This window comes from Onthophagus taurus, chromosome 1, assembly GCF_036711975.1.
Source record: "Onthophagus taurus isolate NC chromosome 1, IU_Otau_3.0, whole genome shotgun sequence".
NCBI lineage: Eukaryota > Metazoa > Arthropoda > Insecta > Coleoptera > Scarabaeidae > Onthophagus > Onthophagus taurus.
This window is the reverse complement of record NC_091966.1, coordinates 36075943-36097882: the sequence shown is the minus strand read 5'-3', so window position 1 is coordinate 36097882 and position 21940 is coordinate 36075943. Positions and strand designations below refer to the sequence as shown.

Below are 21940 nucleotides of genomic sequence, written 5' to 3'. Positions count from 1 at the left end.
CCCGTTTAAGGATTAGTCATCCATGTGATGGATTTAACTCCGTTAAACGTAATCAATTCTTTCAGATAGACTTTTTAACGCGTTGAAAAAAGACAGAGTTAACTGACGTGAATGCAGTTATTTTTAGTTCGGTGTGATATGTTTTCGTTTGCCTCAAGTTATCTGCGGCTATGTGGCGAGGCGAGTCGTATATTAGAGGTGTTTCAGTGCGTTGAAAATGATCGGAGAGATAACTCACGTTGTAGTTATCGCGTGGTTGCGATTTTAATTTAGAAAAAAAATAACTGTGTAGTGAAAATAATAAATATGAGTGCTCCAATTCCCGCACCTAGAAATTTGGGAAACAATGAAACTAAAAAACCTATTCCAGCTCCGAGACAACTAATTCCCATTCGACCAAGTAGATCTAAAGATAAGAAAAAAGAACAATTTGGGGAATCACTTGATAATGATAAAGATAGTATTAAACTAGACGAAGTTGATAACGTAAAAAATAACGATTTTAATAGTAATACTTTTACGAGACGTGTTCGTACTTTGAGTAATGCTTCTAAACAAATCGCTGAAGATATCGGTGGTAAAGTTTTAGAAGGTAAAAAGGCAGTAATTGAAAGTACTCGAACGAGCGTTCGTCGGATAACAAAACGATTCCACTCAAACAATAACGAACAAAATGATCAAGTTGTTGAAGAATTCCAAGATATCCCAATCGGTATTTTTGACTCAATCACATTTAATTCGCCCATAAATAGTATATATTCCGAATTAGATGATTACAACTCCCCACCTCCTCCTTACCCACCACCTGCGTTACCTGAAGAACACACATACGATGCGCCCCAATCATTAACGTCCGGTAGCACAAGTTCGAATGAAATAAATACAAGAAATGATTATGAAAGCGTTTTCCCAGCGGCTACTCAAAACAGCGACTCAGAAAGTTACTTAGATGTACCATCAACTGATAGTGTTAGTATTAATTTAAACCGCTCAGATTCTTGGAGATTTTACGACGAAGTTCCCCCATTCGTGCAAAAAACAGAACAAATTTATAACAACATCGATAGCACACCATCTTTAGCCCCAGAAAATGCTTCGATTTGTAGCGGGACAATGCGCACAAATTCGATTTATGAGAATCACGAAATTGAAACTAGATGCAAAGATGAAACTCATAGAGTTGCTGAAAGTGTTATTTTGCAATTCGATCCATTAAGGGAATCAACGTACGCGAACGAAGCGGCCGGAAACGAGGAATTGTTAAATTTAGAACGGTTATTATTAGGAGATTTATGCGAAACCGTAACTCCCGCGAATACAATCGACGATTGGAGTTGTTCCACCGAATCGGATATTGAAGAATATATAAACCCACCGGCTCCACCGGAACGACACGATTCGTTACCATCCCGCGAATCCTCCCCGTTACCAAAACGCAAAGAACCGGCGAAAGAGAAAGAACGTGAAAGTAAAACGAATTGGTACACTTCAGATAATGTGAATATTAATTCAACTCCCACCGCGAGTACAAAAAATTCAAAATTAAACCTTTTAAAACACGTAAACGACGTTTTAAAGAAAGCGCCGCAGTTAGTTCGGGGAAAATCAAGTAAAGATAGTTATTTAGCGAGACCATCGTTAAATACAAGAAATGCGGGGCATCAAAGAGGATTGTTATATAAAGTTACTAACGGCCCGGTTGAAGATTTATTCGGGGAATTTAATTCGCGTTGGTGCACACTTGAAGGACAGTTATTCTTGTGCCATACTGACAACACTTGTAATACGATTAAGGAGAATTTTCCAATGGTTAATATTTTGAGTATACAATTATTGGAGGATCAAAAATATAAATATAAGTAAGTATTAGTATGTAAGTACGGTAAAACCTCGATATTACGGACTATTACGGTGAAGGAAGTGTTTATAACTAAAAGTTTGTTATATGAAACATTTTTGATTTGCACTTTAAAGACACATGGCTAAACCAGAGACTTTCTAGTTCTAGGTCTTGTGTTAATTCACACTAGCACTAGAACTAACACTAGACAAAATTTCAAGTTTAGCTTTATGTCTCTTAAGACGGCTAAACCCGTATTAGTTTTACTTTTCGTTCAATAAAAATATGCAACAATCTAGCACTGAATAACAATTAAAGTTAGAACCACCGTCTTTGATTTATGCATCGTATAGACAACTTGGGGAATACCCTTAGTTTATTTATGAACATGGAATAGAGCAACTTGAAGAATAACCCGAGTTGGATTCTATCTATGAGCGCTAACATTTATATTTAAATATGTGTGTTAAATAGATCATAAAATAGTATGACTTAAAAATGTTTTATCCGTTATATCCTAAGTCCATTTCAACGAGGTTCGTTATATCGAGGTTTTACTGTATAAGTAAGTCCTAATTTTTTTTTTTCAAAGAAATTGTAGTCTAGAATATTGTCAGTGATGAACTCATATACTGTTTTACTGTTTCTTATCTTATCAGAATGAATCAATCTGTGGAACAATTTTTTTAAGCAAAACAACTTGGTGTAATAAACACAATTTTTTGTTTAATAGAAGCTAATAAAAATGTAAACACGATGTAATATTGAATTAAAAAGTTTATACTATTGAGACATATACATATGTATAGTCAATTTAATATAAAATGTTGCATAATTAGAAAAAAGTTACAATTTCTTTAAATATGACTTGGTTAATAGTGGTCGATTCCAAACATATGCGTAAGAATTCAATGGAAAACTTATTAAACATGCGATTTCCGAGAAGTCCAACACAATCGGTTTTTATGTGAAAAAAAAGGTCAAATTCCATCGTATTAAGTTTACGTCTATTTAGAAAATAGAACATTTGATAACACACAATACGTCTATGATGTGTGCGGATAAGCTAATGCACAAACTCTTAAAGCTTAATAAGCTGATAACGTAAAACGAATAATAATTTCATAATAACTGAATCATCAATTTCTATTATTATGTGAAATAAAACGTCAATAGCAATTTCTTTGCATTTAGTTTTTTTTTATACAGAAGTTAATAATTAAATATGTATAGATAAAGAATGCAATATGTACAAGGAAAATTCATAAATTTTTGATACCGCAAGGGAAAATCCCGGTACGACGATGAATATTTTAACGTCTTATTTAAAAAAATAGTTATTTATTGTGTAAGTGTTTTAGACAGCATTTTATTCACGCAAGAATGTTTTCTTAAGTGAATAAAACCCATCTAAAACACGCATGCAATACAACGTTTTATCCACAATCACACTCATTTAGAATCAGAATCGCCAAAATTTCATCTGATGTTAACAAAAAATGATTTGACATTTCATTCTGACAGCGGCTGTCACCTCAAAAATCATTGCAATTAACTAAAAAAACATTGGGTGGTGTTGAATTGTTGTGCTATTTATTTTCGATTGTTTATCGACTCCATTTGTAACATATTTGTAAAAGTGTGAAACTTGTAAAGGTTGTAAAGGTAAAGTTGGTGAAAAATGGGAGAAAGTGATATGACAAATCAAAGAATGAAATGTCTATTAATATAAATAATAAATAGGATGTGATTGATTTAAGTTTGTATTTTTCATTATTCCACTAGTGGATAAAGTGGTACTTTATACGGTTCATAAGTGTGGATAATAGTATATTATAATAGTATGTTATTCAATAAGCGTATAATGGCGGCTGTTACCCACGAAGATGAAGTTGCAACACGAGTGTTGTAATCTGAGTGGGTAACATCCATTATACGCAAGTTGAATACTATACTTTATCTACAACTATTTAATTTTGAAAAAAAAAATCAAAAAAAGGAAAAAAAATAAACTTGATAGACATTTCAGACATAACCTCAATATAAGAAAACTGTCATTTCTGTTAATATTTTATTTTTTGATTAGTAGGCCGTGTCAGAACTGTGGAATAATGGCTTCATTATTCAATACTTTGTCAGTCATGAGTAATGCGTGTCATTACCCGTCAAAAATCAAATATATAACGAATAGATAATTTAATAGTTGTAGATAATAGTATATTATTATATGAGCATATAATGAGGGCTATTATTTACGAAGGTTAAGTTTATGTCACGAGCGTAGCGAGTGGCATAATTAACCTGAGTGAATAATAGCTCATTATATGCGAGTAGAATACTATACTTTGTCCATGACTATTGACATTGATTCCATAATAGTATATTATTATATGAGCATATAATGAAAGCTATTATTCACGAAGGTTAAGTTTATGTCACGAGCGTAGCGAGTGGCATAATTGACCTGAGTGAATAATAGCTCATTATATGCGAGCAGAATATTATACTTTGTCCACGACTATTGAAATTGATTCCATAAATTAATTTTTAAATAAATTTTTGAATAAAGGTTAAACGTCAATGTGACACAAATTCAATGTTACTGACTGTAACCAACTTCACAACAATTTGTCAAAATTAAATGTCAGTTTTATAAAACGTCGTTTTCTTTACGAAAATTAATTAATTTATGCTTAAATCATACGAAAAACGAATTTGTTTAGGTTTTTTTAATGTCAAACATTTAGAAACTCCTAAAAAATTGAATTAAATTGACGTTTTTTGAAATTTTAATGTTTCAAATAATTATTATTAGTCTGTCAAGTTGGTTACCCGTGATTACCCGTGGATAATGATTATTATTCACCGCTATTATTCACTCTGTGAAAAATGACTACCATTTTGTTTTAGAAAACTGAACTATAAGGTATATATTATAAGGTAGTCGTGGACAACTTAATTTTTTAAATAAATTTTTGAATAAAGGTTTAACGTCAATGTGACCCAAATTCAATGTTACTAACTGTAACCAACTTCACAACAATTTGTCAAAACTAAATGTCAGTTTTATAAAACGTCGTTTTCTTTACGAAAATTAATTAATTTATGCTTAAATCATACGAAAAAAGGAATTTGTTTAGGTTTTTTTAATGTCAAACATTTAGAAACTCCCAAAAAATTGAATTAAATTGACGTTTTTTGAACTTTTAACGTTTCAAATAATTATTATTAGTCTGATCAAGATGGCTACCCGTGGATAATGATTATTATTCACCGCTATTATTCACTCCGTGAAAAATGACTACCATTCTGTTTTAGAAAACTCATTCATAAGGTATATATTATTAGGTAGTCGTGGACAAAAACATTTATTTCTGATAGCACAGCAAGTGTGTAACGTTAATTTTTTAGTTATACATTTTCTAATTCAAATATCATTAATTGTAATACATTTTTGGGTTTAGTTCACTAATTCTTGCTCTCATATTATTTTTAAGGTATTGAATTGTCTTATTGGATCATTTATACCTTATCTTTCACATATTCCCAAAGAAAGAAGTCAATCGAACTCAAATAGCATGATTGTTTCACAACTTATGTGGCATTTAGTACCATCATGTAATGAAAATAATGGTCGTCTATGTCTATCGCATCAAATTTAGGTCAAAAAAATCGATCGACGTAGTACGATATCGTATTTATTTACACGGTCTCCAGTGCTTTCAAAGAAATACTTTTATTGGATACAGATGTTTTCAACTCTCCGAAAACGATGATTTTGTTTATTTTATTTATTACATCAAGGTTACATCATTATGGCATCAAGGCGATAATGGATCTCGTCCGTCAGAATAATTTTTTTGAAAAAAAGAAGTTTCATTTTTTATGTTAGCTGGATTTTAAGTATTTTAGAGGATTTTCTGTTACACTTGTATTTATTACTGTGGTCTTCTAGAGACCCTACAGACCTCCCCAAATGTATGATGGAAAGAATAATAAAACAACTTCATTACTGTTTCATTATTATAAATAGTAGTTATTCTCTAGAGTCAAAGATATTGAGTTCCAAGAGAAAATGCCCACTTCCGATAATTTTAAGAACTAAAAGTGCTGGCAAAGAGAAAGCGATACGCATCATAACTAAACATTAGCTGAATGCTGGAGTATGTCAGCTGTAATTCTCAAATCGGTGACGAAGCTGGTAATTTGAGAAAATATTTTCAGAAATGGAAGAAACTTTTGAGGACAAACTCGAGAAGTATCAAACATCCAACTTGATGCACATGATTAATATTTCTTCTGAAATAGCCACCAATATAAGTTCTGCGAGGTGCATGAAGCATCACTATGGTTTCATATATATCAAAAACTTCCATCCAGCATAATGATGATATTGTTAGCGAAAGGCATAAAAAGAAACTTATTGGATTGTTACAGACTGGTAGCTAATTATTGTTTAGCTTAAAGAACTATGCGGTAGCCCTACATTTTACTATTTATGAATATTATTGCTGTCTACAATGGCTTTATTTTGAATAAATCACATCCGCTCAGGGATCGAAAAGGAAGGTGTCGAATGTTGACATACACTATCTATTAGTGTATGTAATCCTGCAGTGGCGAGTACTTATCGATGACGTTAGCTAAACCCGAATGTTTCTAGTTCTAGGTCTAGTGTTAGCTCTAGTTTTAATTGTTATGCAACGCTAGACCAAGCAGCACCTTAAGAGGCGAAATCTCAGAGTTACCATAAGAACGTCACCTTTTCCAAGCAAAACTTTTCCTTTACAAAACTGCCTAATACCTGTACTATTAAGCTATGTTGCATTTTATGTGGGACAGTGCAAGTGCATAGTAGTTTCGTAACTATGGTTACTGCATTCATATATTGCAAGTTATATGAAATTCCCGGAATATAAATTTCACAACATTCCAACTGAGTAAACTAAAGTACGCTATAAATTTTTATTTATTTAAGATAGTTATGGTTGACTTTTGTAAATATATACACACTACTTATATATAATATTTTTTTAACATTGATAACAGCAACGGTACAAAACAGTTTGATAAGTTTTTAAATATTTTGCTACCATTACTGGGGTAATGCCGTGAAAGCGGTATCATAGCGCAAAGATGATTATAAATTGGATCTTTTACTATACAATCTATTGCTGGGGGTCCTATCGTATAAACTGGATGACCCTGCTTATTTCCTGCCGGTCCGTAATTGCAAAAAACGTTACAGATTTTCGCCTCCATTTGAACTCTCGCACAACCCACGTGAGTCGTTTTCGACCACACCATCTAAAAATAGTTAATATAAAAATTAATTTAGAAATGTTTCGTATTGAATTGACGTTGTGAAATCGAAATTGCTTATTTTTCCGACTGAATCGTAAATCATAAAATTCGATACGTTTGTGTTACGGTTAATCAACATTGAGCGATAACATTCCATTGAGAAATCTGTTTATAAATAAAACTTGTGTTTACTTTTTTTATTGTTATTATTACCTGGGTATAATGTCCCACGGACATGCAAGAACCGTGTCCTAAAACGCACCCTAATGTTATTCCGGATATTTCATCAAACCATGTATCGATAGCTTGAAGAAATACTTGTGTTCCGCATGATTGTCCAATGATCGAAAAAGAATTTTGTCCAACCGTTGCGAACATTTCAGTTCTTCTGCATTTGTCATGGCTGCTTCGGCATTTTATCGCCCAACATTCCGCGACATATTCTAAATTGTAGTCGTAAGACAAAGCGTACATTTTTTTTGCTCCACCTCTAATTGCTCGTTTATTATGCATTCCACCCGCAACTTTATCTCTCAATCTATTGTGAGCATTAACTAAAATAAAGAGATTATTGAAAGAATATAGAGATTGATTAAGAATTACGTATAATTGTTCTTTCTTCTTCAGTTGGATCTAAAATTTTTAAAGTATTTTTGCAGGTCTCAGCTTTTTTACATTCACAAGCTGAATGTTTATAAAGTTTATTCGTAAAAGGATCAACACAATTCATTTGACAATAATCATTATTCATCGTTATATTTATGCTGGTTGATTCCACGATGGTTAAAGAAAATCGAAACATTAAAATAGTTAATAACATTTTTAATGAAACAATTTGTTTCTTGTCAAATCGAAATAAATCATTCAAGATGACGTTGATTAAGATATTCGTGATTATTTCCATTAATTTTTTAATGATATCGGGAAAAGCTCTGGATTATTGCGACAATGCTTTAAGCTGTAATGGTGTTGTAAATTCTGGTTGTGATTGCGAATTTGGGGGAGCTTGTAATAATCCAAAAAATATTGAACCATCTGATGATGTACGAAACTTTATTGGTAAAAGTAAAACTTATTTAATATATTTATTTCAAAATTTTCGAATATTTTAGTTGAGATTCATAATAAATACAGGGAAAAAGTGGCTTCTGGTAGTGAAAGTCGTGGTGGGTTAACAACCGGTGCATCTGATATGTACGCACTTGAATACGATAAAGATTTAGAATACACATCAACTTGTTGGAATAAAAAATGTACGTTCTCTCACGATAAGTGTCGAAGCACCCCAGATTTTCAACCCGCGGGTCAAAATTTATATTTTGCTTCGGGAAAAGCAACGTGCGATTGGAAAGAAAATTTTAAAGAGGCTATCTATTTATGGTACGAAGAAGTAAACGAAATGACCAACGATTGTGTTCGAGGTTATGCAACCGGATGTGTTGCAGCTAAAGTCGGCGATTTCGCCCAATTGGTTTGGGCGAAAACAACGCACGTTGGTTGTTCTTTGGTGTCGTACTCTAACAATACGTGTCAGTTAATTTGTAATTATGGTCCTGCTGGAAATTATCAAACGGAAAAGGTTTTTGTGCAGGGCGAACCAGCGTCGGAATGCGAATATAGAAGTGCTAATTTCAAACATTTGTGTGCTAAAAATTTAAATCAAGCCATTGCTAAAAAATCGGTAGGGTTGATGGTACATGGTGAAAGCCGAAGTGGTAATAGTTTCCAAGAAATAAATGATGCCAATAAGCAATTAGAGTTTCATAAATATTTTCTATTAATAGTTACTGCGTTAATTTTCTTTTAAATTCTTCGTTTTATATTGTCTAATTTATTATAATTTTTGTATGAATACAACATAAATTTCAATAAAGAATTATTCTAAAGTAAATAGTGCAGAACAGAAACGAATTAATTTTTTATTGAAGATCTAAGTTTACACTTTTTATTTTGATAAAATGAGAGCGCAATCTAACACTACGGTTTCGGTTCATCAGATCACCAAGAAACCAAAGCTGCAATCACAAAAATTTGATTAATACAGAATATTGAGTGATGTTACAAAGGGCAATTGATGGCAAAATTAGGGCTGTGCTCTAATCCTTTTTCAAATCCTTTTACGATAAATCGAGATTTAACCAGGTTAACTAACACAAGACCTAGAACTAGAATCATTCGGGTTTAACCGTCTTGAAAGACGTGCGGCTACATCCGAATGTATCTAGATGTAGGTCTAGTGTTAGTTCTAGTTTTGCACTAGCACTATCACTAGAACTAACACAAGACCTAGATCTAGAATCATTCGGGTTTAGCCGTCTTGATAGACGTGCGGCTAAATCCGAATGTTTCTAGATCTAGGTCTAGTGTTAGTTCTAGTTTTGCACTAACACTATCATTAGAACTAACACAAGACCTAGAACTAGAATCATTCGGGTTTAGTCGTCTTGAAAGACGTGCGGCTAAATCCGAATGTTTCTAGATCTAGGTCTAGTGTTAGTTTTAGTTTTAATTGTTATTTAGCGTTAGATCGTGATATATTTTTATTGAACGAAAAGTAGAACTAACACTAGACCTAGAACCAGAAACATTCAGGTTTAGCCGTGCCCCTCTTACCGACGGCCGAAAACTCAGGGTTATCATAAGGACGCTATTTTTTTCCAACCAAATTTTTGTTTTGCAAAACTACCCAATACCTGTACTATTAAGTTATGTTAATAGTACAGGTATTATTACTATTGTTATGTTGTACTTTGTGGGACATTGCAAGTGCATAGTAGTTTCGTAACTAAGGTTACTGCATTCCTATATTGTGAGTTATATGAAATTCCCGGTATACTTCCTACTGTAAAGTTCAAATTTCCGAAAAATAATTTATTTTTTTAACATGAAAATAAATTACAAGAGAACAAAACAACTCAAAATCATTAAAAACTTAAAAACAAACTTCTGCCGATTCATTCTAATAACATCAGCTGAAGATCTAACAATCGTCATGTTAGGTTGTCCTGTATCTCGATCTTTAATTCCACGTTCTTGTATATTTTTCTCGTCTTCTTCTTCTTGGTCGCTGGATAACAAACACAAATGTTTGTAAACCTTACTTTTAAAATCACACTCCGAAGCTGGAACGCCACATTTAAATACTTCCTCCTTTAAAAAATTTCCAGCCGGTCCATAATTACAAGCAAGTTGACATGTTGGTCCGGCGTATTCCACTAAAGAACAACCAACGTGAGTTGTTTCAGCCCAAATCATTTGCGTAAAATGTCCAACTTTGGACGACTCGCAACCTATACCGTAAGCTTCAAAACATTCTTTCGTCATGTCTTTAACTTCATCATACCATAATTCAGTTGCTTGATTTAAGTTGAAATTCCAACTGCATCCTTTTCCCGATGACCAATATAGGTTTTGTCCTGCGGGCCGGAAAACTTCGGTTATTCGACATTGGTCATGGGCAAAAGTACATTTTTTGTTCCAACATGTGGCTGTATACTCTAACTCCTTGTCGTATTGTAAAGCGTACATTTTGGTTGCACCGCCTTGTATACCTCCACGCTTTTCGTCATTCGAAGCCACTTTTTCTCTGTATTTATTGTGAGCAACCACTAAAATAGATCATGGAGTGGTGTGACTTACATTGTTTTAGTACTTACGTAAACTATTTCTAATTGCATCGGTTATTGTGTGTTCTTTTGGGGCCTGGCAATTCGGTCCGAAGTTGCAATCGCAACCTGAATTTGTTATACCGTTACATTTCAGGACATCTGAACAATACTCTGTTGCTAAAACTTCATGGAATGGTAAGAATAAAAGAATCCAGATAAAATTCATTTTGGAATAACGTTTTGACAATAGTAATTGACAAGATTTCAATTTTTAATCACCGAAACATCCTTGGATCTTTATTTAATAATAAATTCCAATAACAATTATTAAGTATATTATTAGATATAAATTTTTGTAAATTCCTTTAATTCTTTTAGCCCCTGATTCATCGTCAGCACGTAGCAGACACAAATTTTTATACTTTACGCTATCAAATTCGCAAGTTGCAGGGCCACGAACATACATTGGTTGACCCTGGAAATTTCCGGAAGGACCATAATTACAAGCTATTTGACATTGCCCGTCATATTCAACTAAAGAACATCCAACCCGGGCAGTGCTACCCCAAGCTAATTGAGTGAAATGACCAACTTTCATTGTATCACATCCAACTCCAAATTGATGCAAACATTGATCACTCATATCCTTCACTTCATCATACCACCCTTGTAGAGCAGCATCTAAATCTCGTTTCCAATCGCAAGCTTGTCCCGATGACCAATAAAGATTTTGCCCCACTTTCGGAAATTCTTCCGTCGATCGACATTTATCATGATCAAATTGACATTGCTTATTCCAACATGTTGCCACGTATTCAAGTTGATTATCCCATTTTAAAGCGTACATTAACTCAGCGGTACCGCTGAGTCCACCGCGATTTTCCATACCGTTTGCCACTTTTTCACGTAACTTATTATGACCATCAGCTGGAACGAATATTAATTTTAATTTAATACACAATTTTTATAAACATATCTACGTACTCACCGCGTGTTTTACTTCAGCGGTGGTTGCATGTACTTTGGGTTTTTTGCATGATGATGCAAAACTACATTGGCAGCCCGAATTTGTTACTCCTTGACATTTTAATTGATTAGAACAATAATTCACTCCTATTATAGGATTACTTAAGAATATTATCATTAAAATATTATTTAAAATCATATTTTGATTATTCGATTAATTGAGATGGATAGAGTATATTGTTTATTAGTTTCCAAGGTTTTTGTATATGACAAATTTATGTAGATGGAATCTAACTTATAGGTTAAATTACACAGATAAGATAAAAGAAGATGTAAAGATAATAGCGTACGAGGTAATATTACGGGTTTCCTATGCCTAATAATAGAAAACTAGCTAGCAAATAATTCAAAATGAAACATGATAGAAAAATATGTTTTGAACAAAAAACATTGTAAAAGCAATTGAAAAATGACTCATAAAAACAATTTTCTTAAATACTGTGTTATTACCAACTTAGAAAGCTTAAATCATCAAAATGTACAAAGTTGGGGTTTTCACCAATAAAGTTCTTAATAATAATAATAATGCATTTTATTGATTTAAATAAACTTAATTACAATGTATAAATAAAATATGTAAGGCCATCAAAATCTGTACACCAGATGGCACATCAAAAGTGAGACCGAGACAACCGAGAATAATAAAGGTAAAAGATACTAGGCACACCATATACAAATAAAAATAAATAAAAAAAAATAGAAGAAAAAACTATTGATCTCTCATTAGCAGGTTGATAAGGGTAGACTTAAAGGCTCTGAGATATAACCTCTTTAGGTCATCAGGCAAATCGTTGTAAAGTACACAAATCTGGTATGTGCATGATCTTCTAAATAGTGACAACTTATACTTAGGAGGAGAAATTCTACCTTTGAACCTCGTATTCAGATTGTGCACATCACAACGATATCTTATTTTGTTTGTCAGGTAGGAAGGCTTCCCACTGGTCAAAATCTTATAATAGAGACAGAGCGTTAGCAATTTACGTCTATTAAACATATTTAACCAACCAATGTCACGAAGTTTATGCGAAATACGAGCATACTTTCGAATACCGTATACAAACCTCAAACAAGCGTTCTACACTCTTCGAACGCGTAGAGTATCAATACTATCAATAGCATGGTAAACCGGAGCGCAGTAGGCAAAATGGGATAAAACCAGTAAATCACACAGCTGTTTCTTTAATGTTAACGGCAAGGAGCGACGATAATGCACGAAGACTGGCATATGCTCTACGCATAAATAACGAAATCTGCTCTTTGTGTCTAAATGAGTTATTCATGATAACACCCAAGTTTTTTACACAATCACTTACCGGAATAGTAACATTATTAATATTAATTGTAAACTGTGGACTAAGCGATTTGATCACCAAAGAACTACCGAGTAAATTGCTTAAGTGGAGATTATACTTTAGTGTTAATTGATACCATTGATTTAAGTCACTATTTAGGTTCTGGAGAGCTGTTTGCGTGTCGTCCGGTGCAAAAGACACATACAACTACGTATCATCAGCGTACATATATGTGCAGTACTTTAAGTCCTTCAATAACTTCGAAGTGTATATAGAAAACAACAGGGGTCCGAGAATCGACCCTTGTGGTACTCCTGTAAAAACAGGACTACGTTAAGAAAGGTTTTGCTTCACCTGTCACAAAGGTACCGCCTAAAAAGACTCAAAACCACCGCACTAAACCCCATCCTGGACAGAATATTAAGTAAAGTATCGTGACTAACCATATCGAAGGCCTTACTGAAATCAAGTAGCACGAGTATTGTCATTTTTCCCCTATCCGTAGCAGTCAGTATGTCATCACTGTCATCAGTCACCTTATTAAAGCTGTGCAACATCTATGTCCTTCTCTAAAACCCGACTGACAACATGGTAAGAGATCAATTTCCTCCAAAAACGCAAACAATTCTTTGTATATAACCCTCTCCAACACCTTTGATAATACCGGTAATATGCTTATTGGTCTAAGTTCTCGATAGGTATACTCTGTTTCTAAACCAGGAGGAATAAACGCGAAAGTCAGATTTACACTAGGAAAAATCACCAGAAAATATCACTAGATATTTTGGCGGTAAATTTAAATTAATAATTATTATTATTTATTTATTTACTTATTATTGTATTTATTTTCGTTTGTTATCGTCAACACTAAACATACAAATTAACATTGAAGTTATGAGCGTATTTATTTCAAAATATAATAAAGAAGGGTTTAAGAACACAAAATTTACAATAATGACACGAAACTGTCGAATTGTCAATAACCTAACCTTCAAATTCAAAATTGCCTGTGTGTGAACCTTCCTCGCATTCAACCAATCACGTGCAAGGTCAATCTGGTGACAAATTTGAAATACTCCTCCTGGTTTAAAAACAGAGTATAATTGCCAAAGAAAACTTCAAGGTATAATTAATGTTTGTACACAAAACTAACCTTACCTAACATTCCTTCACGCTATAATTGACATTACAAAAGAAAACTTCACGCTATAATTTCCAAAGAAAACTTCATGGTATAATTAATGTTTGTAAACAAAACTAACCTTACCTCACATTCCTTCACGCTATAATTGACATTACAAAAGAAAACTTCACGCTATAATTGCCATTACAAATTGCCAAAGAAAACTTCAAGGTATAATTAATGTTTGTAAACAAAACTAACCTTACCTCACATTCCTACACGCTATAATTGACATTACAAAAGAAAACTTCACGCTATAATTGCCATTACTAATTGCCAAAGAAAACTTCATGGTATAATTAATGTTTGTAAACAAAACTAACCTTACCTCACATTCCTTCACGCTATAATTGACATTACAAAAGAAAACTTCACGCTATAATTGCCATTACTAATTGCCAAAGAATACTTCATGGTATAATTAATGTTTGTAAACAAAACTAACCTTACCTAACATTCAGCGTCTGAAGACACAGGGCTAAACCCGAAACTTAAAAATATACAACTTAGCGCTGAATAACAATTAAAACTAGAACTAACACTTGCACTAGAACTATACTCTGTTTTTAAACCAGGAGGAGTAAACGCGAAAGTCAGATTTACACTGGGAAAAATCACCAGAAAATATCACTAGATATTTTGGTGGTAAATTTAAATTAATAATTATTATTTATTTATTTACTTATTATTGTATTTATTTTCGTTTGTTATCGTCAACACTGTATGTACATACAAATTAACATTGAAGTTATGAGTGTATTTATTTCAATGTGTTGGTAGACTGGTGCAAACAAGTGTAGATAGTGCCGCCGCGTTTGGTAAGCGATTGAGTTTTAAAAGTGCAGACACTTTTCACACCGACTCGCCGGCAAGTGTAGGAATTGTAGTGTAAGTGGACATAACCTTTAAGACCATAGAAAAATAAATATAAATATATATATAGAAGCATTCCCCACTATTTTTTCGGTCAAATTGATTTCAACGCCTCTAGTGGTCTGTGGTACCTACTACTTTTAATAAAGCGCGAAATTTAAAAGTATTTTTATTCATTTAATGGTTATTAATTATTGATTTCAAATTCCACCAGTCAACATGAAAATGATAACAGTAAAGGTATCATTTTCATGTTGACTGGTGAAAATTTAAATTTTGTTTTCACTTCGTTTTGTCTGCAACAAAACGCCTGCACTTTCGACTCTTCAGAGTACCACGAGAAAAAATGAAAGGAATTTTGGCGTAATGTCATCAATAGAACGACATAGTTTTAAAGGTCCCGCTTGACTTTCAAAATGGCCAAAATGGCGGCAAACCGCGGTACTTTGTAAATCTAGGGACTTTAAGCAATTTGTGCTTACAGTGCCATCTAGCCGTCCGTGGTACCCATTAAATATCTGTCTTTTTTTATACTTTCGTATTGAGTTAACACACCGTGTTTAAGACGTATTTAGTTTTTTGAAAGTGTCAAAGTTAGATTTATTTAAACAAAAATAAAATATTGTAAGCTAGTAAAAACAATAAATAACATTAATTATGTGGTGAACAGTCCACAGTGACAAATTAAATCTGTCGGCTAGGTCTCGATAACTACATGCTTCATGACCAGCAAACCAAAGAAACACTGCTAAATGTTTAGCGGAACTGTTTCTGTTGTAGGTATCATTTACTTTCCGGAATTCTGTTACTTCAAAACGACTGGATAAACTTTCAAACAACTCCCTAGATATTCTAAAATGCTTTTTAAACTGTACATCAGAATATTTGGGAACTACATCCTCAAAGTATTTATCGATGCAAGTTCTTTTTTCTTTTTTACTTAAAAGTAAAAATACATTTTGTTCATCATCGCTGTCCAATTCTTCAAAAATCATATCATTGTCTTCACTTTCGGTGTCAGACTCTAATAGGGTCACTACAGGCAACATTTCCTTTTTTGATTTATTCATCTTGATTCTTTGATCAATAATAAATTATTCAACTTCCTACAGAAATAATAAAGATTACATAACCTATAACTGTCATAACAATCCGTTTTACCAAACACCTAAAATTGTTACACATATGCACTTTAAAAATGTGTTGAAAACTGAGAGTTGTCAACTGCACTACACTTGCTACACTAGGAGTATTTATAGCAAGTGTACCAAACACAGCTAATAATGACACGAAACTGTCGAATTATCAATTACCTAACCTTCAAATTCAAAATTGCCTGTGTGTGAACCTTCCTCGCATTCAACCAATCACGTGCAAGGTCAATCTGGTGACAAATTTAAAATACTCCTGGTTTAAAAACAGAGTATAGTGGGATTGCTTTCTTTAGGTAGCGGAATAACGAGGATTCTAGGCAAACATTAACTATATGAGTAATAAACTGTAAAACATGATAGTCGCAAAGGTTTAATGTGTCTATACTAATATCATCTATACCGGTAGACTTCGATGTTATTGAACGTAACATTATTCCTATTTCATTAATTTCCACATTTCTGAAGCGAAATACAATTTGATCTTTAATTTCAAAGGCATCTAAATCTGGACCATTTGTTGAATCGACTCTTCGATTTCATGTGGATTATCCAAGTCCGGCAGAAGCGCCGTTGTAGACCGACTGCAAATACCCACCATTCCTAAATCATGCCACAACTGCCTTGAATTATTATGACCAATATTAACCATCAAAATAATTAAGGAAATTTTTTTTCTCGGATAAATCATGAGTTAAAATGATGGCAATGAAATGTTTCTTATACAAAAAAATTTAATTTATGAGAAAGTAGGACCGGAAATTTCATATAACTTGCAATATATGAATGCAGTAACCATATGTAGTTATGAAACTACTATGCACTTACATTGTCCCACATAAGATGCAATATAGCTGAATAGTACAGGGGTTGGGTAGTTTTGCAAAGGAAAAGGTGATGTCCTTACGATAACTCTGAGTTTCCGTCTTACGAGACGCACGGTAAAATCCAAATGTTTCTAGTTGTAGGTCTAGTGTTAGTTCTAGTTTTACACTAGCACTGTTACTGTATAGAACTAACACTATACGTAGAACTAAAATCATTTGTAGTTGCACGTCTCTAAAGACGGCTAAATCCGAATGATTCTAGTTCTAGGTATAGTGTTAGTTCTAGTATTACACTTGCACTGTCGCTAGAACTAACATTAGACCTAGAACTAGAAACATTGGGGTTTAGCCGTGCGTCTCATAAGACGGCTAAAGCCGAATGATTCTAGTTCTTGGTCTAATGTTAGTTCTAGCGACAGTGCAAGTGTAAAACATCTTTTTCATAATGGATCTTCCCCACGTTATCCTGAACTCCCTCTTCCTCTTGTGCCTTGTGGGTTCCAGTCTAAAGCTATTCTCACAATATTTTCGGATTCCATTTCCTCAGAGGGATTTTTTGACTGACTTGGGTTGGGTTGGATTTCACATCCTTACAATAGAACCGATTTTACGTTACTATTATCTTACTATTTTGTTATTTCTTGCTAGATGTGAGCTGTTCCATACCTTTCTCAACATTGCAAAAGCTTCTTTGGCTTTATTTATGCGATTTCTTATGTCTTCTTCGCTGTCTCCTGTGTTGGTTACTACGCTTCCTAGGTAAATTAACGTTTTCTATTTGTGTGAACCTTCGCTCGTTATTGCTGTTGATTCTTAGCGATTTGGTTTTTGAAATATTTTTCTCGAGACCCGCTATCTTGGCCTGTTCACTCAGTTTCTCTAGCCGCAATTGCATATCAGTGACACATTATGCATATCATCTGCATAATCTAAGTGTAGTAGTTGTTGGTGTAATCCTCATGTTGTACCTCGTTGTTGGTGGTTTGTGGTATTCATGGCCCAGTGTGGTGCTATGTTAAAAAGTAATGGGAACAGGGGGCATCCTTGTTTAGAAGACAGCACGAGATTAAACTCGGTAACTTTGGATAGCATACATGGACAATTTAACGATCTTGACATTGTCTGCTCAATCGATGTGTGATAACTTCTGTATCGACTGTCAAGAGGAAATTGGAAACTAATGGGTTAAATGAAAATATCGGAAGTTCATTTTTACTTGTTTAATAATGAGTTGAAGAAAGTGTAAACTGTGGTTTGATAATTTACTGTAAAATACACACGTTGTGGAACGCAATACAAGCATTATACTTAACCTATACTTGTCGTATTTCAGAACTAACTTCTACGCTAACGCTATTTAAAACTTATATTCTACCAGAAACCTTCTGTAGCAATATAGATGAACTTCTAAATGAATTATTCCATATACATGTCCTTATTAAAGTTCAAATATAAATGGAGCTGTCGTTCGTTTTGCACCAGCACAAAAAAGCAAAGATTTCACCCTGTATATCTACTGAATAGAGCAGTAGCTGACAATCTTATTTTGGTTGCTTCATCTATGCTACAAATTTCAATAAATACATTTAGTATAAAAATCTTTGGGCAGATTTGTTTTTGTGGTCCAATTGAAAGCAGAAGAATCCTTCTGTTAAAGATATTAAGTGATGATTCACTATATACGGTTATTTATAGCCTTCATAATAAACGTTACAGTTTTAACTTATCGAAACTAAACTCCGGTTATGAATCATGATGGTCAACAATCCTTCGTTAATAGATAAGAATAATGCAATGTTATCGAATGTTTTTTTTACCTCCTTAGGCTTCTGATTGATGTTCTAAAATTACTTAAGCCATCTCTTTGTACATACATAGGTTTAGTATCAATGACCTTGTAAGTAAATTATAAACAAAGATATTTATCTTAGGTTTACTTTATTTTAATTCCTTTATAGAAATAAGCGGGGAATATTTATTTTGGTGTTGATTTCAATTAAGAAGTAAAAAAATAAATGCTTTAATACCACAAAATTGATATAAGTAAAGCGTTTTTATTAACGACCTTGGTTAGTGAACGTTTTAATCTCTTTACTCTCCTTGCACATTCTTAACAAAAACAAGTCACAATTTCTTTGTTAAGATATTTTACAATTTCAGTTCATTAAAAAAAATTCTCTTAATTGATACTTCCGTTATTAGCAATCACACAATTAATTAACTTTAATTCTTTGTTGTTTATTTACAACATCCTTTTAATAATTAATTCCTCCTTTTTTCTTGTTAATTACAGATACGATAACGAAGATATTCATTGTTTTGAATTGAACACATCCGGTAAAAGTCGCGGTGGACACATCTATGGTAGCAAAAGCCAATCTGAACGTAGATTGTGGATGCAAAAGTTGGCGGAAAGTCTCACGTCGCGATTCGGATCGAAGGTCACATCTGATTATCAAAGGATGGGTTGGGCGTATGTTCGCGAGGGGGTCAGCGGCCACTGGACGGGAGCTTGGATTGTTTTGTCCGGACGATTTTTACACTACGCTTTGGAAAACTCAAATATGAAATGTGTAGATTTAAGGAAAGCTCGTTGTATAATTCTTCAGCAACTCGAAGAGAATGATCATTCCCCAAAAACAACCGATAAGGGTCCCAATTTACTCGTTGATAGCCAAAGTGGTTCCGTTTATTTCCGGATGTGGACCGGAAGGGAAACTAAAGTTTGGTGCCACATTATTCGATTGGCTGCACATGATAATGGATTAAATTTGGATCAACAACAGTTAACTAAGAATGATGTTCCTGTTATTGTTGAGAAATGTATTAATTTTATTTACGTTTATGGTGGGTTTTATTAATTGAGACGTTTTTTAGTTGTTCAAATTTAATTTTATTTTTAGGGAGTATGGCTAAAGGGATATACAGATGCGCAGGAAGTTCAAGTCACATTAATGATATATTAACTCAATTCCGTACAGATGCTTGGTCCACACAGTTAACACCAGATAAATATACTGAACATGATGTTGCAACCGCGTTAAAAAGATTTTTTAGGGATTTGCCAGAACCATTAATTATGAAAAGCAAGCAACAATATTTTTATCAAGTGTCCAGTAAGATTTATTAAAATAATATCTTAAAGTTTATTACATTTATTTCCATTTTATTGTTGAAATATAGAAGTGAGAGATAATGATGAGAGAATTCGGATGTATAGAGCAGTTTTTGATGCTTTCCCAAAAGTTTTTGCAAATACAATAAGGATTCTTTTGGGTCACTTAAATTTTATTGTTTCGCAATGTAATAAAAACCTCATGGATTTGGAGAATATATCATCAGTTTGGGGGATGACTTTAATGAAATCAGAGGTCCACGCACTTCCCTCTGTAAGAATTAATTTAATTTTGTATTAAAAAGTTTTAAAAAACGTTTTTTTTGAGTAGAATGAACACTACACAAACAAAGATAGTGAATTAATAGCGGATTTAATTCTATTATACCGAGATATTTTCCCTGAAAATCAGCGTGATATCGAAAAGGAACGTCTGATGTTATCAGTACTTGAAAGATATAACAATCAAGTACACACTAAAATAAATAACACAAAAGTAACCGGCGAATTTCGAATTTGGATTTATTTAAATTCAAAACAAGGAAAAACTTATAACGTGGCTGTAAGTAAATTAAATAAAAAAAAATTAATTGATTTTATTAGCTTTAATTTCATAGATTGGCCCCCAAAAAACAGCATATCAAGTCTGCGCAGAATTATCATCAAAAATACAACTACCAGTCGATAAATTACAATTAGAAGAATTAGTTTTAAACGAAAATTTACACCGGCCAATTCATTACACGGAAAAAGTGTTGGACGTCGTTTTAAAATGGGGTTATTGGGATGACTCCGATCGAAAAGACAACTGCCTCATTTTATCCCCAATTTCAAAATATGCCATGTATATCAGCGATAAAATTTACCCCGTTAGTGGTGAATTAAAATACGCCGATTCGAAATCGAAAAATTTTAGATCACATATGTTTGATTTACGACAAGCGAAATTAAGTTATTATAAAGATCATAAAGTAAGTTTAACAAAAAAAAATTAAATTTTTGTGTAATTATTTTATTTTTAGTGTATTAATGTAATTGAATCTTGGAAAATAGAAGATTTAACTTGGTATTTTGGTCACGAGCCGAAACGAAATAATATCCCTTCAAAGCATGTAATAACGTTTTTGATGAAAGATGTAAAACCGAATCGGACGAAAAGTTCTCCGTTTTTCGGAAATGTTATTGCTTGGCAAGACGAGGCTTTTCTCATCACTTGGATATCATCGATGTGGCGCAGCTCGCATCCGCACGAATTTTTACCACCTCCTCAACACGTCGCTATCATCGATTCATAATCTTCACGTTAGTTAAAAGACTGGGTTTTAATTCGCTTAGTATTGAGCATTAAAATATTGTGCCTTTATTCGAAAAAGTTATGATTCTAATCATAACCTTTTTATCTATTTTTTTATACCATAGTAGTTTTTAAAGTATTTTTTTAATTCAATATAAACCAATATGTTTTATAGTATTTTTAATGATAAGATAATATGATAAGACGTATACAAGAAATTTTAATTACTGATGTTATATATTATCTTAAGACCTGTGATTGAATGTGGTGCATTATTAATTTACTTGGATTACATTGTTTATTAATATCTATGTTGCTTTTATTCAATTTTAGTCGAATGTTTAGATCTTAATGTGTTATTTTTAACATTTAACATTTTTTAATCCAAAGTATACAATAATAAAGTTTTTTCTAAATTTAATTT

At 33.0% G+C, this 21940-nt stretch overlaps 4 protein-coding genes across 4 annotated transcripts; 2 read left to right on the top strand and 2 right to left on the bottom strand.

The window, feature by feature from the left end:
• Positions 1–30: 30 nt before the first annotated feature.
• LOC111421152 (RhoGAP_ARAP and RA_ARAPs domain-containing protein RhoGAP15B) lies at positions 31–21937 on the top strand. Its single transcript, XM_023054298.2, has 7 exons — positions 31–1859; positions 19401–19954; positions 20011–20223; positions 20291–20496; positions 20554–20784; positions 20840–21193; positions 21245–21937. The coding sequence occupies exons 1-7, from the start codon at positions 307–309 to the stop codon at positions 21515–21517; spliced, it is 3384 nt and encodes a 1127-aa protein (XP_022910066.1). The 5' UTR covers positions 31–306; the 3' UTR covers positions 21518–21937.
• On the top strand, positions 1866–9035 carry LOC111421153 (venom allergen 5-like). The gene is made up of 2 exons (XM_023054300.2): positions 1866–8203; positions 8257–9035. The coding sequence occupies exons 1-2, from the start codon at positions 7906–7908 to the stop codon at positions 8949–8951; spliced, it is 993 nt and encodes a 330-aa protein (XP_022910068.2). The 5' UTR covers positions 1866–7905; the 3' UTR covers positions 8952–9035.
• Positions 10001–11045, bottom strand: LOC111421155 (venom allergen 5-like). Its single transcript, XM_023054301.2, has 2 exons — positions 10801–11045; positions 10001–10752 (listed from the first exon to the last, which is right to left on the bottom strand). The coding sequence occupies exons 1-2, from the start codon at positions 10976–10978 to the stop codon at positions 10040–10042; spliced, it is 891 nt and encodes a 296-aa protein (XP_022910069.2). The 5' UTR covers positions 10979–11045; the 3' UTR covers positions 10001–10039.
• LOC111421157 (venom allergen 5 2-like) lies at positions 10987–11945 on the bottom strand. The gene is made up of 2 exons (XM_023054303.2): positions 11737–11945; positions 10987–11679 (listed from the first exon to the last, which is right to left on the bottom strand). Exons 1-2 carry the CDS (start codon positions 11915–11917, stop codon positions 11054–11056), a joined length of 807 nt encoding a protein of 268 aa, XP_022910071.2. The 5' UTR covers positions 11918–11945; the 3' UTR covers positions 10987–11053.
• Positions 21938–21940: the final 3 nt, after the last annotated feature.

Bases quoted from the DNA above. Each gene is read 5' to 3' on its own strand.
- LOC111421155 (XM_023054301.2), bottom strand. From the start codon at position 10,978: ATGAATTTTATCTGGATTCTTTTATTCTTACCATTCCATGAAGTTTTA. The intron at 10,753-10,800 runs GTAAGTACTAAA...GATCTATTTTAG, and splicing joins TGCAATTAGAAATAGTTTAC to TGGTTGCTCACAATAAATAC.
- LOC111421153 (XM_023054300.2), top strand. From the start codon at position 7,906: ATGCTGGTTGATTCCACGATGGTTAAAGAAAATCGAAACATTAAAATA. The intron at 8,204-8,256 runs GTAAAAGTAAAA...CGAATATTTTAG, and splicing joins TGATGTACGAAACTTTATTG to TTGAGATTCATAATAAATAC.
- LOC111421152 (XM_023054298.2), top strand. From the start codon at position 307: ATGAGTGCTCCAATTCCCGCACCTAGAAATTTGGGAAACAATGAAACT. The intron at 1,860-19,400 runs GTAAGTATTAGT...TGTTAATTACAG, and splicing joins GATCAAAAATATAAATATAA to ATACGATAACGAAGATATTC. The intron at 20,224-20,290 runs GTAAGATTTATT...GTTGAAATATAG, and splicing joins ATATTTTTATCAAGTGTCCA to AAGTGAGAGATAATGATGAG.
- LOC111421157 (XM_023054303.2), bottom strand. From the start codon at position 11,917: ATGATTTTAAATAATATTTTAATGATAATATTCTTAAGTAATCCTATA. The intron at 11,680-11,736 runs GTACGTAGATAT...TATTCGTTCCAG, and splicing joins TGAAGTAAAACACGCGGTGA to CTGATGGTCATAATAAGTTA.